This window comes from Ahaetulla prasina, chromosome 9 (genome assembly GCF_028640845.1).
Source record: "Ahaetulla prasina isolate Xishuangbanna chromosome 9, ASM2864084v1, whole genome shotgun sequence".
Classification (NCBI taxonomy): Eukaryota; Metazoa; Chordata; class Lepidosauria; order Squamata; family Colubridae; genus Ahaetulla; species Ahaetulla prasina.
Genome location: NC_080547.1, coordinates 4,720,947 through 4,735,082, shown reverse-complemented (window position 1 = coordinate 4,735,082; position 14,136 = coordinate 4,720,947). Strand labels below are relative to the sequence as shown.

The 14,136-nt window shown below is 45.7% G+C and overlaps 1 protein-coding gene across 8 annotated transcripts in view; it reads right to left on the bottom strand.

Annotated features, from left to right (window-relative positions):
- The window catches only part of SORBS3 (sorbin and SH3 domain containing 3), a 92,735-nt gene that overhangs the window by 29,561 nt on the left and 49,038 nt on the right, over positions 1–14,136 (bottom strand). For 7 of the 8 annotated variants that reach the window (XM_058194755.1, XM_058194754.1, XM_058194749.1 and 4 more), the window contains 3 exons: positions 11,344–11,440; positions 9,303–9,365; positions 4,730–4,816 (listed from right to left, as the gene is read on the bottom strand). In XM_058194755.1, coding sequence (XP_058050738.1) covers positions 4,730–4,816; positions 9,303–9,365; positions 11,344–11,440 — 247 coding nt within the window. The remainder of the gene's footprint in view (positions 1–4,729; positions 4,817–9,302; positions 9,366–11,343; positions 11,441–14,136) is intronic. The other variant, XM_058194752.1, reaches the window with a different exon arrangement.

Below are 14,136 nucleotides of genomic sequence, written 5' to 3'. Positions count from 1 at the left end.
ATTTGGAAAAGGCACCCGGTAAAATTCTTTTTAAACCAATCCCATCAAATGCCCAACGACAAACAACACCTCCTTTCAAAGGAATCTAATAGGAGAAATTTGTCAAATCAAAGCCAGGACAATTAACCAGCGGGACGACTTAAGTCCAGAAGTTGAGGGATGTTCCATCGACGGAGGTTTTTAAGAAGCGAGCGGACAAGCGTTTGTTTGAAATTAGTATTAAGGTGACCAACTTTTTTACAGTGAGGAGGAGGGCACAAATAAATTGAAGGGGAAAAAAAATATCGTAAATAAAAGAGACCTTTTATTCATTGCAACAATAATACAGAATACACTATACTGTATTTATAATGTAAAATGTATTTATTTATTTTATAATATTATTTATTTATAATTTATTTATTATATTTACATTATCAATATAAATGTATTTATATTTATAATGTAAAATGTATTTATAATCGAATCCCTAGTGCTGCTGTGTAACGGGGTGAGCTCCCGTTACTTGTCCCAGCTTCTGCCAACCTAGCAGTTTCGAAAGCACGTAAAAATGCAAGTAGAAAAATAGGGACCACCTTTGGTGGGAAAAGAACAGCGTTCCGTGTGCCTTTGGCGTTGAGTCATGCCGGCCACATGACCACGGAGACATCTTCGGAGAGCGCTGGCTCTTCGGCTTTGAAACAGGGATGATCACCGCCCCCTAGAGTCGGCAACGACTAGCATGTATGTGCGAGGGGAACCTTTACCTTTATCTTACACTATAATATGATAAATGGATAATGAATGAATAAAACGTGAATTATTGTGCTCACCCGTGTATGATTGAATATTCACTGAGAAAGAAGTGAGTCTAATGCGTGCATGTGTGCCGTGTCGTGTTGCAGTAAGAAGTAAACAAAGCCATTTGCCCGCGGCGCAGTCTCTCAAAACAATTCTCCTGTGCGGAGCGCATGGATCTCATAATCGTGTCTTGCTGCAGAACCGGTAGTAAAAAAAAAAAATTGAAACCCACCACTGAGTATTCAGCAGGTTCTGACCAGTTCTGGAGAACCAGTAGCGGAAATTTTGAGTAGTTTGGAGAACCAGTAAATACCGCCTCTGACTAGCTCCGCCCCATCTATTCTCTGCCTCCCGAGTAACCAGCTGATTGGGAGGAAATGGGGATTTTACAGTATCCTTCCCCGCGATGCCCACCAAGCCATGCCACGCCCACCAAGCCATGCCCACAGAACCGGTAATAAAAATTTTTAAAATCCACCACTGGGAAGGAGAATTGTATGTGTGTGTTCGCTGTCTTGAGTTATTGGTAAAAATAATAAAGGTGGGATCAGTGGTGGGTTTCAACATTTTTTACTACCGGTTCTGTGGGCGGGGCTTGGTGGGAGTGGCATGGCTTGGTGGGCGTGGCTTGGTGGGCGTGGCTTGGTGGGCGTGGCAGGGGAAGGATTTTTTTCCAGAATTTTTACTACCGGTTCTCCAGAACTGGTCAGAACTTGCTGACACCCGCCTCTGGTTTGAAGTTATCATTTATGACCGTTGCAACATCCCCGTGGTCACGCAATCAAAATTCAGACGCTTGGCAACGGGTTCATATTTATGACGGTTGCAGAATCCCGGGGGTGTGTGTGTGTGTGTGTGTGTGTGTGTCACACGATCCCCTTTGGTGACCTTCTCACAAGCCAAGTCAGCGAGGGAGCCAAGTTCACTTAAGAACTGTGTTACTAACTTAACCGCCGCAGTGATTCACTTAACAACTGTGGCAAAAAAGGTCGTAAAATGGGGCAAAACTCACTTAGGAAATGTCTCACTTAGCAACTTAACAACCCTTCTACTAATTTAACGATGGCAGGGATTCACGTAACAACCGTGGCAGGAAAAGTCGAAAAATGGGGCAAAACTCACTCAAACCACTGTTTAACTTAGCAATGGAAATTTTGGGCTCCGTTGTGGTCGCACGTCGAGGAGTATCTGTCTTGAGAATACCAATGGATAGCCAATAATGCATACAACGTACATACAGCATGCTGGCTGGGGAATTCTGGGAGTTGAAGTTCACTCATCTGGAAATGGATCTTTTTGGAAAAAATGCTACTATAGAAGCTACCAACGCTAACAAAAACAATATACAAGAAACCACAATAACCTGGTTTTTGATTCCGCCCTCCTTGAATGTGACAACCCCTATGTGCCTGATCTTTCTCTGCTGCAGCTGTGGAACATGGAATAAGCATCAACATCTGACTGCATTATACAAATACAGGTGGAGAGACACAAAGGAGACCAACAGAAGGCTATAAATAGCTACTGTTGTTAACCTTTTACTTAAGGGCTCTATTTATGTTTATGCATGTCCTAAAAAAACCTTCCGTTTGTTTTCCTTTAGCCTTTGACATGCAGAGTTAATCCGATCATTTCAGGAACAGGCATGACAGAATGAGACTTTTTGGGTAAACTCCAGTTAAAGGCACCAAAGTACAGCCAACAAAATAGATAGTGTGAATTTTAAAATATGGTTACAGGCAGTGGTGGGATTCAGCCAGTTCGCACCACTTCGGGAGAACCGGTTGTTAACTTTCTGAGCAGTTTGATGAACTGGCTGTTGGGAGAAATCATTAATGCAGAGAACCGGTTGTTAAATTATTTGAATCCCACCACTGGTTACAGGCAGTCCTTGGCTTATGACAGTTTGGCAGATCGAATCTTACCAGGCTCAAGGTTGACTCAGCCTTCCATCCTTCCAAGGTGGGTAAAATGAGGACCCAGATTGTTGGGGGCAACAGCCTGACTGTGACTGTATGACTATAACTTGTTGCTGGCAATCCTTATGACTTATATTGATATATTGACCATCAATTGTGTTGTAAATGTTGTACCTTGATGAATGTGTCTTTTCTTTTATGTACACTGAGAGCATATGCACCAAGACAAATTCCTTGTGTGTCCAATCACACTTGGCCAATAAAAATTCTATTCTATTCTATTCTATATAACTCTAAGTCCTATTGCTATTTCCCTCCCTCCCTCCCTTCCTTCCTTCCTCCCTCCCTCCCTTCCTTCCTTCCTTCCTTCCTTCCTTCCTTCCTCTCCCCAATGGTTAGAATGCATTATTGCAGTATATTTTTGCCAACTGCCAGCAGTTCAATCCTAACCAGCTCAAGATTGATTCCATCCTTCCGAGGTGAGTAAAATGAGGACCCAGGTTGTTGGGGGCAAGAGGCTGACTCTGTAAACCGCTTAGAGAGGGCTGGAAAGCATTGTAAAGTGGTATATAAGTCTAAGTGCTATTGCTATTTTCCTTCCTTCCTTCCTTCCTTCCTTCCTTCCTTCCTTCCTTCCTTCCTTCCTCCCTCCCTCCCCCCCTCCCCCCCTCCCTCCCTTCTTTCCAAGTGATTAGAATGTAGCATTGCAGGCAAACTCTGCCCACTGCCAGTGGTTCAATCTTGACTGACTCAAGGTTGACTCAGCCTTCCATCCTTCCAAGGTCAATAAAATGAGGACCCAGATTGTTGGGGGCAATAGGCTTCAGTGTGTTTTACAGCCCTCTGTAAACCGCTTAGAGTGGGCTGTAAAACACTCTGAAGCAGTTTATAAGTCTAAGTGCTAGTGCTAGGTGCTATTGCCTTCCTTCCTTCCTTCCTTCCTTCCTTCCTTCATCCCTTCCCTCCCTCTTTCCTTCCTTCCTTCCTTCCTTCCTTCCTTCCTTCCTTCCTTCCTTCCTTCCTTCCTTCCTTCCTTCCTCTCCCCAATGGTTAGGATGCATTATTGCAGTATATTTTTGCCAACTGCCAGCAGTTCGATCCTGACCGGCTCAAGATTGATTCCATCCTTCCGAGGTGGGTAAAATGAGGACCCAGATTGTTGGGGGCAAGAAGCTGACTCTGTAAACCGCTTAGAGAGGGCTGTAAAGCACTGTAAAGTGGTATATAAGTCGAAGTGCTATTGCTATTTTCCTTGCTTCCTTCCTTCTTTGGTTCCTTCCTTCCTTCCTTCCTTCCTTCCTTCCTTCCTTCCTTCCTTCCTTCCTTCCTTCCTTCCTTCCTTCCTTCCTTCCTTCCTCCCCTCCCTTCCTTCCTTCCTCCCTCCCTCCCTTCCCAGTGATTAGAATGCAACATTGCAGGCAAACTCTGCCCACTGCCAGTGGTTCAATCTTGACCGACTCAAGGTTGACTCAGACTTCCATCCTTCCGAGGTCACTAAAATGAGGATCCAGACTGTTGGGAGCCCATATGCTTGCTCACTCTCTAAACTGCTTAGAGAGGGCCGTAAAGCCCTGTGAAGCGGTATATAAGTCTAAGTACTATTGCTATTGCAAGAGCATTGCAAAAAAATAATAATAATAATAACTTATGATCGTTTTTCACTCTTACGACCATTGTAGCATTCCCAGGATTCTAAGGTTAAGTGAACCTTAAGCCAGGTGCGGGGGTCTCACAAGACAACTTGTAAGGCCTACAAAAACAACAACTTTTTTTTCAAGTTTTTCAAATTTCAATTTAATAAGATATATTGGGGGAAAATAGCATTCCACCCTTGCATTTAATATTGTTCCTTTCCTCTCCTTTTTTTTTTTAAAAAAAAATAGATTTTAACAATATTTGGAAGGGCTCTGAAGGCCACGCTGGGGGCTATTGGTTTGGAGTCCAAGCCACCTTAGGAATGCATGGTCTGTGCTATGCCACTTGGGGGAGGAAGCAAACAGAGGGGGTGGGGTGGGGAAGGGAAGCTTTACCTTACGGATAAGTTGCTGCTGCTCCAGGTTTCTAATATCCTTGTCCAACTCTTCGCTGAGCTGCCGCAGTTCCTTCTCCAGTAACTCCTGGCAGAGGAGAAAGAAACATGCAGCTTTAGGACTACAGCTGCCAGGTCGTGGTAAAAAAGCCGAGTAGCCCACAGCTGCCAGGCTGAGTCAAGAAGGAAGCCTGCCCAGGCTGAGTCGTGCCCACCGCGGTGCCAGAGGGCCAGGCCTCTGGTCCTGCCAGCACGGGTGGAGTCAAGCTGTACTCTCTGCTCCCCAAACCGCTCCTTGAATCTGGGAGTTGCGCAAGAGACCATCAACCTGATACCTTGCTTACAGAAGTCCCACTCGGTTTCAAAGGGCAGCCGGTTAAAAGCGCCCACATGAATGCAGCCTCCAGGCTCAAAGATTGGAAGAGGTGGGCGGGGGAGTCAGTTCCCCAAGGAATGTAAAACTGCAAGTTATAGGTGTGTGTTCGCAAGGAAATGCTCTCCCTTACAATATTGTAAAAGATTCCAGTATGTTTTGAAAAAACAGCAACAGTCTGCTTCAGATCAGGGGTCTCCAAGCTTGGCAACTTTAAGTCTGGCGGACTTCAACTCCCAGAATTCTGGGAGTTGAAGTCCGCCAGGCTTAAAGTTGCCAAGTGTTGTGTCTGTACCTCCCCGAGCCAGGCCCCCTGCCAGAAAGTGACTTGGAAAGTGAGGGGGAACGGCCATCAGGACTTACCTCAGGAGCACCGGCTTCCTTCTCTGGCTCAGCTCCAGGAGCCAGAGGCAGGCTAGGTGGAAGAGATAATGAGGCCTCCGTCCCCTGACTCTTCCCCCCCCAGGCCACGTCTCCAGACCCGGCTGATGGCAATCAGGCCTGGTTGGACCCTAGGTTTCGTAGGCAGCAGAGGTGGGAACAACAGAAGCAGGGGTGGGGCAGGCCTAGGAAGTGCTGAGTCATGGAACCACACCCCACAGGATATAAAAGCAGCAAGGGCTGCTATGCCTCTTCGTAGCAGGCAAATCAACTGCTTGACTAGAGCTGAAGTACTGTTTGTTGACTCATCGGCATCAATGGAGATAACAGAGCCACTTGGCAGATGCTCGTTAGTTTGCTGCCAGAGCTGATAGTGCCGGCTAATTAAGTCATCGCTCAGACGAAGGCGAGGGGGACAGAACACCAAGGTTGGAGACCTGCTGCTTCAGACAAATGTCTACAGTGCGTTCCCCACCCCTCCTGGGATATTTTCTATATGCAGTGCGTTTTTCCATGGAAAAACATTCAGTGAGGGTTCAACCTGAAGCCTTTAATGGTTGGTTGGTTGGTTGGTTGGTTATGGTTTGCTTTTACTATTAACCGCAATGCAAGGCTGTAGTCTCCACAAGGATATTTTAAAAAGGGGGAAGGGCAAAAACTGACCAAAGGTCACATGTGACTACATTTCGAGGAACAATACCTACCCCAGGAAATTAAGCTAACTGGGCTTTATGAAAATGAACACTTGAGAATTGTTGGACTTTGCCTAAGGGAGGGAGGGAGGAAGGGAAGGAAGGAAGGAAGGAAGGAAGGAAGGAAGGAAGGAAGGAAGGAAGGAAGGAAGGAAGGAAGGAAGGAAGGAAGGAAGGAAAACGGGAGGGGGGAAGGAAGGAAGGAAGGAAAAAGAGGTCGGAAGGAGGAAGGAAGAAGAAAGGAGGGAGGGAGGAAGGGGAAAAGGGAGGGGAGGAAGGAAGGAGGAAGAAATTGAGGAGGAAGGAAAAGGGAGGGAGGAAGGAAGGAAGAAGAAAGGGAGGAAGAAAAGAAAAGAGGCGGAAGGAGGAAGGAAGGAAGGAAAAATAAAGGGAGGGAGGAAGAAGAAAGGAGGAGGGAGAGAAGGAAGGTAGAAGAGAGGAGGGAGGAAGGAAGAAAGGGAGGGGAAAAGGGAGGGAGGGGGGGAGGGAGGAAGGAGGGAAGGAAGGAAGGAGGGAAGGAAGGAAGGAAGGAGAAATAAGAGGGAGGGAGGAAGAAGAGATAAGATGGAGTGAAGGGAGGGAGGGAGGGAAGGAAGGAAGGTAGAAGAGAGGGAGGGGGAAGGAAGAAGAAAGGGAGGGGAAAAGGGAGGAGGGAGGAGGGAGGAAGGAGGGAAGGAAGGAAGGAGGGAAGGAAGGAAGGAAGGAGAAATAAGAGGGAGGGAGGAAGAAGAGATAAGATGGAGTGAAGGGAGGGAGGGAGGAAGGGGGGAGGGAGGAAGGAAGGAAAGAAGGAAGGAAGAAAGGGAGGGAAGGAAGGAAGGAAGGAAGGAGGGAGGGAAGGAAGGAAGGATGGAAGGAAGAGAGGGAGGGAGGGAAAAGACGCCAGTTCCATTGTTCGGGACCGAGACAGCAAAAGAATCTTAGGGGAAAGTATCTTGAAATGTTGTTTGGTCCTCCCAAAACCTAGCTGAGGGCTTCTCTTCCTGGCATTAGAAATTAGAAGTGCTAAGCAAAAAATAATAATAATAATAATAATAATTAATGCCTCACATACATATGCCTTTTCTTTTGGTGGTTTCATTTTGAATTTAATCAGATTAGGCTGCAGCTGTTCATTATATGGATTACACAATCCTGCTTATGGGTTCATAGTGCAATACGGAGGGGGCTGAGAGCCAGTTGGTCCAGTGGTTACAGGAAGCGGGCCAGAAACCGGGAGACCTGACTTCTAGGCCTGCCTTACAAAGCATGCTGGGTGACCATGGGCCAAGTTCTGCTTCATCACTGGAGGTTTCCAAGAAATAATTGGACAGCCATTTGCCTGAAATGGTCTAGGGTTTCCTGCTTGAGCAGGGGGTTGGACTAGAAGATCTCCAGGGTCCCTTCCAACTCTGATATTTTGTTCTTTATTCTCTCTCAGCCCTCTCAGGGGGGAAAAGCGAACCACATCCAAAAATCTTGCCAAGAAAATTGTAGGGATTTGTCCAGGCACTTAAGGAATTAAGACTGATACAAAGGCAAAAAGGGAGGGAGGGAGGGAGGGAGGAAGGAGAGCTAAGAGGGAGGGAGGGAAGGAGGGGGGGAGGGAGGGAGGAAGGAAGGAAGAAGAGATAAGAGGGAGGAAGGGAGGAAGGAAGGAGAGATAAGAGGAAGGAAGGAAGGAAGAAGGAGAGAGGGAGGGAGGGAGAGACAAAGGGAGGGAGGAAGGAAATAGATATAAGAGGGAGGGAGGGAGGAAGGAAGGAAGGAAGGAGATGGATGGAAGGAAGGAAGGAAGGAAGGAAGGAAGGAAGGAAGGAAGGAAGGAAGGAGATAAGGGGAAGGAGGGAGGGAGGAGGAAGGAAGGAAGGAAGGAGAGAGGAGGGAGGGAGGAAGGAAGGAAGGAAGGAGAGATGGATGGAAGGAAGGAAGGAAGGAAGGAAGGAAGGAAGGAAGGAAGGAAGGAAGGAGAGATAAGGGGGAAGGAGGGAGGGAGGGAGGAAGGAAGGAAGGAAGGAGAGAGGGAGGGAGGGAGGAAAGAAGGAAGGAGAGATAAGAGGGAGGGAGGGAGGAAGGAAGGAGAGATAAGAAGAAGGAAGGAAGGAGGGAGGGAGGGAGGGAGGGAGGGAGGGAGGGAGGGAGGAAGAGCATAACCCTAATATAGGAGGCATCAAATATTTTCAAACTAACCCTGGAAAAAACGGGATAATTTGATGTGTCTATAAAAATGTTCATTGCTGTGGAATCTGTATTGGCTGGAACTTAAATCCTCTGGAACCATTTTAATTCATAACCATCCTTTTTAGTCTTTCATAGTCTTTTTTTCCCCCTTCTTTCCCTGCATTAGAAGAACATAAACTCCCCACTGGAAGTCATTTGTGGAGGCACCAAATACCATGTCTAGCATCTGTTATTCATTACATCGTAGGCAGGAGTTAGAAAAACCGGAGCAGGCCTGGGTAAATAAGGCACCGCTTTGTATTTACACTGAAATTAAGATTACAGTGAAGTCGATCGTTTCAGGAACAGAAATTATAATGCTTCACTGCCGCAGGGTGCTATCATGCATAGTTCAAGGATAGTGCAACAGCATGATAATGAATACGGAATTCCACTTTTTCAACATCTCCCTATTTAAAAAAAATAAAATAAAAATGCTACCCTAGGAGATCTGAACGCGAAACGTTCATAATTAAGAAGGGAAACTGGCTTTTCCTGAACTGTATAGGCGCAGACAATTAAAAATAAAAAGACAGCGGATACTCGATCTTAACTCTAGCACGAAAAAAAGGGGCACCTTGAGTATTTTAGAGTCCTAGACGGCCGCTGTATCTCGTTCGCGCTAAACCCTGACCCGGTACATTCTTGTCTGAAGTTCTTGGCAGCCTATTTGCAGTGTGTAGCACAATCTTCAAGGCAGAGGAGGAGGGGGAGAGGAAATAACAAAGGATCTTGCTCCATGGAAGCCAGTAAACACAGCTGCATTCCAGGCGTCTTGGGTTTGAGAACCATCCCCTTTCGCTGGCTACGTTAGCTTCCCAAACCCTCCGATATTTTTTTTTCCCCCCCAAGGAAGTCGATCGCATATGCTTGGGCTGCGTTGCCAGAGGCTGAAGGTGCATTTCCCTTGCTTTTCAGAAAGGACTCACCTCAATTGGCAGAGAGGGCGGCGATGGGGATCGTGCTGAAGATGGGGTGGAGGGTTTCTTGGCCTGTAACGGGCAAATTAAAACTTCGGTGAAAAGAATGGCGAGTTAGAGACGATTCAAAATCGGGACAATCAGAAGAGAGCCGGAAGGGATCTTGGAGATCTTCTAGTCCGGCCCTTTGCTCAAGCAGGAGACCTTATACCATTTAAGACAAGTTACTGTCTGGTCTCTTCTTAAAAAAACCTCCAGTGATGGAACACCCATGATTTCTGGTGGCAAGCTGTTCCACTGGTTAATTGTTCTCACTGTTAGGAAGGTTCTCCTTAATTCCAGGTTGCTTCTCTCCTTGATTGGTTTCCATCCTTTGTTTCTTGTCCTGCCTTCAGGCACTTTGGAGAATAGGCTGACACCCTCCCTCTTCTTTGTGGCAGCCCCTCAACTATTGGAACATTGCTATCATGTCACCCCTAGTCTTTTTTTCCTCTAGACCAGCACTTCTCAACCTGTGGGCCGCGACCCCGTTGGGGGTCAAATGACGATTTGCCAGGGGTCGTCTAAGACCATCGGAAATATGGGAAGTATACTTGCGAGTCGAAGAATCGCGCTCCAATGGTTGACTCCACAAGCCAGCTGCAGGCTCTTCAAATCGCTAGCCGAATTCGGCTTCAGGCGCGATGAATTAAAAAAGAGAGAAATATTTGCTCTGATGTCTCCCTCTCAAGCCAGCTGCAATCACTCCCAATCGCTAGCCTAATCTGGCTTCAGGCGTGATAAACTTAATAGGGGAGGAGTCTCCGCTTTAATGCCTCCGTCCTCAAGGCAATCGCAAGCAGTTCAGATGGCTAGCCAATACGGCTTCAGTTTGCCGCTTTTTTCCCCCTTCTGCGGTTGGGGTCGCCACATCGTGGGGAATTGTATTAAAGGGGTCGCAGCACTATAAAGGTTGAGAACCACTGCTCTAGACCAAGGGTCTGCAAACTTGGCTCTTTTAAGACTTGTGGACTTCAACTCCTAGCAAAGCTAGCTGAGGAACTCTGGGAGTTGAAGTCCACAAGTCTTAAAGTTGCCAAGGTTGGAGACCCCTGCTCTAGACTAGCCAAACCCAAATCCTGCAGCTGTTCTTCATATGTTTTTGTCTCCAGGCCTTTAATCATCATCTTAGTTGCTCTTCTTTGCACTTTTTCCAAAGTCTCAACATCTTTTTTTGTAATACGGTGACAATTAAGGGCAATGGTCCTTGGGCTTGAATTAGGAGGATGCAAAACAGGATGGGACTTCCCACTCCACAGGCCAATTTTCCATAGGGTGTTACAACTATTGTTCAACATCTGTTTTCCTTTATATTCAGTTTGAGCTCAGCAACTTGTGAGCGCATGTGGCACCCTTTAATGCTTCTTGAGGTCAATGAGATTTACTTGCTGGAAGCATGCACAAGGTCCCTGTTTCAATATTCCACTGTACTTAACATTGATTGGTGATACACAAGACCTAGTTCAGATATTAGCTGGGCACTACAGATTGTCACCCTGCCAACAAAAGTGCGTCTAATCAAGGCTCTGGTTTTCCCTGTTGCAATGGATGGCTGTGAAAGTTGGACCATAAGGAAGACTGAGCGCCAAAGAATGGAGGCCTTTGAACTCTGGTGCTGGAGAAGACTCCTGAGAGTCCCTTGGACTGCAAGGTGATCAAACCGGTCAGTCCTAGAGGAGATCAACCCTGACTGCTCTTTAGAAGGCCAGATCCTGAAGAGGAAACTCAAATCCTTTGGCCACCTAATGAGAAGGAAGGACTCACTGGAGAAGAGCCTAAGAGGAGGGCAAAAGAAGAATGGGATGACAGAGAACAAGGTGGCTGGATGGAGTCACTGAAGCAGTCGGTTGGAGCTTCAATGGACACCAGAGGATGGTAGAGGACAGGAAGGCCTGGAGGAACGTTGTCCATGGGATCATGATGGGTTGGACATGACTTCGCAACTAACAACAACAACTGATTGTTCTATCAATGAACACTCTGCCGCGAACTAAGCTAGCGGTCTGCATACCAAAGTAGGATTATCAAGGATGGATGACTTCCCCGGTTCATAATCAAAAATACTCCTGGGCCCTTTGCTGGCGGCATCTGCAGTTTCCCAATTTCTCCTGCAAAAGAAAGATGGGAGAAGCTGACGTGCTCTGCTTGATGTGCCTTGTTTCCCGTTTGGCCCCAAGGACTTCCTGCCTTGCATTTGCAAAGATCCACTTCCGCAGGGACTGTTCCCAGCATGAAAGTTTTCATATCAAATGATCTAAATGATCATTTAGTGCCAAACCCCACTGTAACTACATCGCAAAAAAGGCTTTAAAAATTGTAAACCTAATCTTGCGTAGCTTCTTCTCCAAAACACTACACTACTAACCAGAGCATATAAAACATTTGCTAGACCAATTCTTGAATACAGCTCGACTGTTTGGAACCCATACCACATTTTTGACATTAATACAATTGAACGTGTCCAGAAATATTTTACAAGAAGAGTACTCCACTCGTCCGAATACAACAAAATACCTTATGCCACCAGATTTGAAATCCTGGGTTTAGAAAACTTAGAACTCAGCCCCCTTCGACATGACCTGAGCTTAACTCATAGAATCATATATTACAATGTCCTTCCTGTCAAAGACTACTTCAGCTTCAATTGCAACAATACATGAGCACACAATAGATTTAAGCTTAATGTTAACCGCTCCAATCTTGATTGCAAAAAATATGACTTCAGTAACAGAGTTGTTAATGCTTGGAATACACTACCTGACTCTGTGGTCTCTTCCCAAAATCCCAAAAGCTTCAACCAAAAACTATCTACCATTGACCTCACCCCATTCCTAAAAGGTCTGTAAGGGGTGTACATAAGAACACAAACGTGCCTACCGTTCCTGTCCTATTGTTTTCATTTGTTATATCCAATTATATAGTTATTACATACTCATACTCATATATATGCTTATATATTGTATAATTATTTCATGCTTATGCTTATATATACTGTGTGACATAAATAAATAAATGAAATGAAAATGAAAGGGTTGCTAATACAAGGGTCTCCAACCTTGGAAACTTTAAGCCTGGCGGACTTCAACTCCCAGAATTCCCCAGTCAGCAAAGTCCTTCAGGTTTAAAGTTGCCAAGGTTGGAGATCCCTGGTCTAGGCGGCCATTTTTGTCCCTTTGCTGCTACGTTCCCTCCCTGCGTATCCTCTGGGAATATCAATACGCCCACATTTCTTGGTAAATGGTAGATTGTGGTTGATGTTGTGTGTTGTGAAATGGCCAAGCTGCAACCCGCCACACCGGGATAGCAAGGGCGCATTTATATATGTATATATTTATAGATAAATCCACTTCATGTTAAAATCTCAACAGCTCCCTCTAGTGTCACAGTTGGGCACTGGCATAGGCCTGGATTCAAAGGGATGAATTATTCCAATCACGGAGTGATTTTAGACTTGGAGGGTCTAATTCATTTTTCAGGCCATTCTCCAGAGCCAGATGCAAAACACTAATTCAGACAAGATGACACAGAATTTGGGGAACACTTAGGAGGCACTTAGTTTACTTTCCTCAAATCCTGTTGAATGTGGATTCCCAAATGCTCCATGATTCCCTAAAACACTTAAATTCTCAAATTCACTTATATTAAAGTCCCACTGACTGAAATGGACTTCACTTCTGAATAAATGCACAGGGTTGAGTTGCAAATAAGTTTATAATCATAAGGTAAAAAGGTAAAGGTTCCCCTCGCACATATGTGCTAGTCGTTCCCGACTCTAGGGGGCGGTGCTCATCTCCGTTTCAAACCCAAAGAGCCGGCGCTGTCCGAAGACATCTCCGTGGTCATGTGGCCAGCATGACTCAACGCCAAAGGCACACAGAACGCTGTTACCTTCCCACCAAAGGTGGTCCCTATTTTTCTACTTGCATTTTTTACCTGCTTTCGAACTGCTAGGTTGGCAGAAGCTGGGACAAGTCACGGGAGCTCAGCCTGTTACGCGGCACTAGGGATTCGAACCGTTGAACTGCCGACTTTTCGATCAACAGTCTCAGCGTCTTTACCACTAAGCCACCACATCCCTATGAGATATACCAAAGAAAGTGCATAATCTCGTATCTCAAACTGCCCAAGGAGCTGCTGATCCAGTTCTACAGAAGAATTATTGAGTCTGTCATCTGCACCTCCATAACTGTCTGGTTCGGTTCTGCAACCCAACAAGACAGACACAGACTTCAGAGGATAATTAGAACTGCAGAAAAAATAATGGCTACCAACCTGCCTTCCATTGAGGACCTGTATACTGCACGAATCAAGAAGAGGGCCGTGAAAATATTTACAGATCCCTCACATCCAGGACATAAACCGTTTCAACTCTTACCCTCAAAACGACGCTATAGAGCACTGCACACCAGAACAACTAGACACAAGAACAGTTTTTTTCCGAACGCCATTACTCTGCTAAACAAATAATTCCCTCAGCACTGTTAAATTATTTACTAAATCTGCACTACTATTAATCTTCTCATCGAACCCACCACCCATCTCCTTCCACTTATGACTGCATGACTGTAACTTTGTTGCTTGTATCCTTACGATTTATATTGATATTGATTGGTTCCTGATTGCTTATTTCTACCCTATGACTATCATTAAGCATTGCACCTTAGAATTCTTGATGAACGTATCTTTTCTTTTATGCACAGTGAGAGCCTATGCACCAAGACAAATTCCTTGTGTATCCAATCACACTTGGCCAATAAAAAATTCCATTCTATTCTAGTCTAGTCTAGTCTAGTCTAGTCTATTC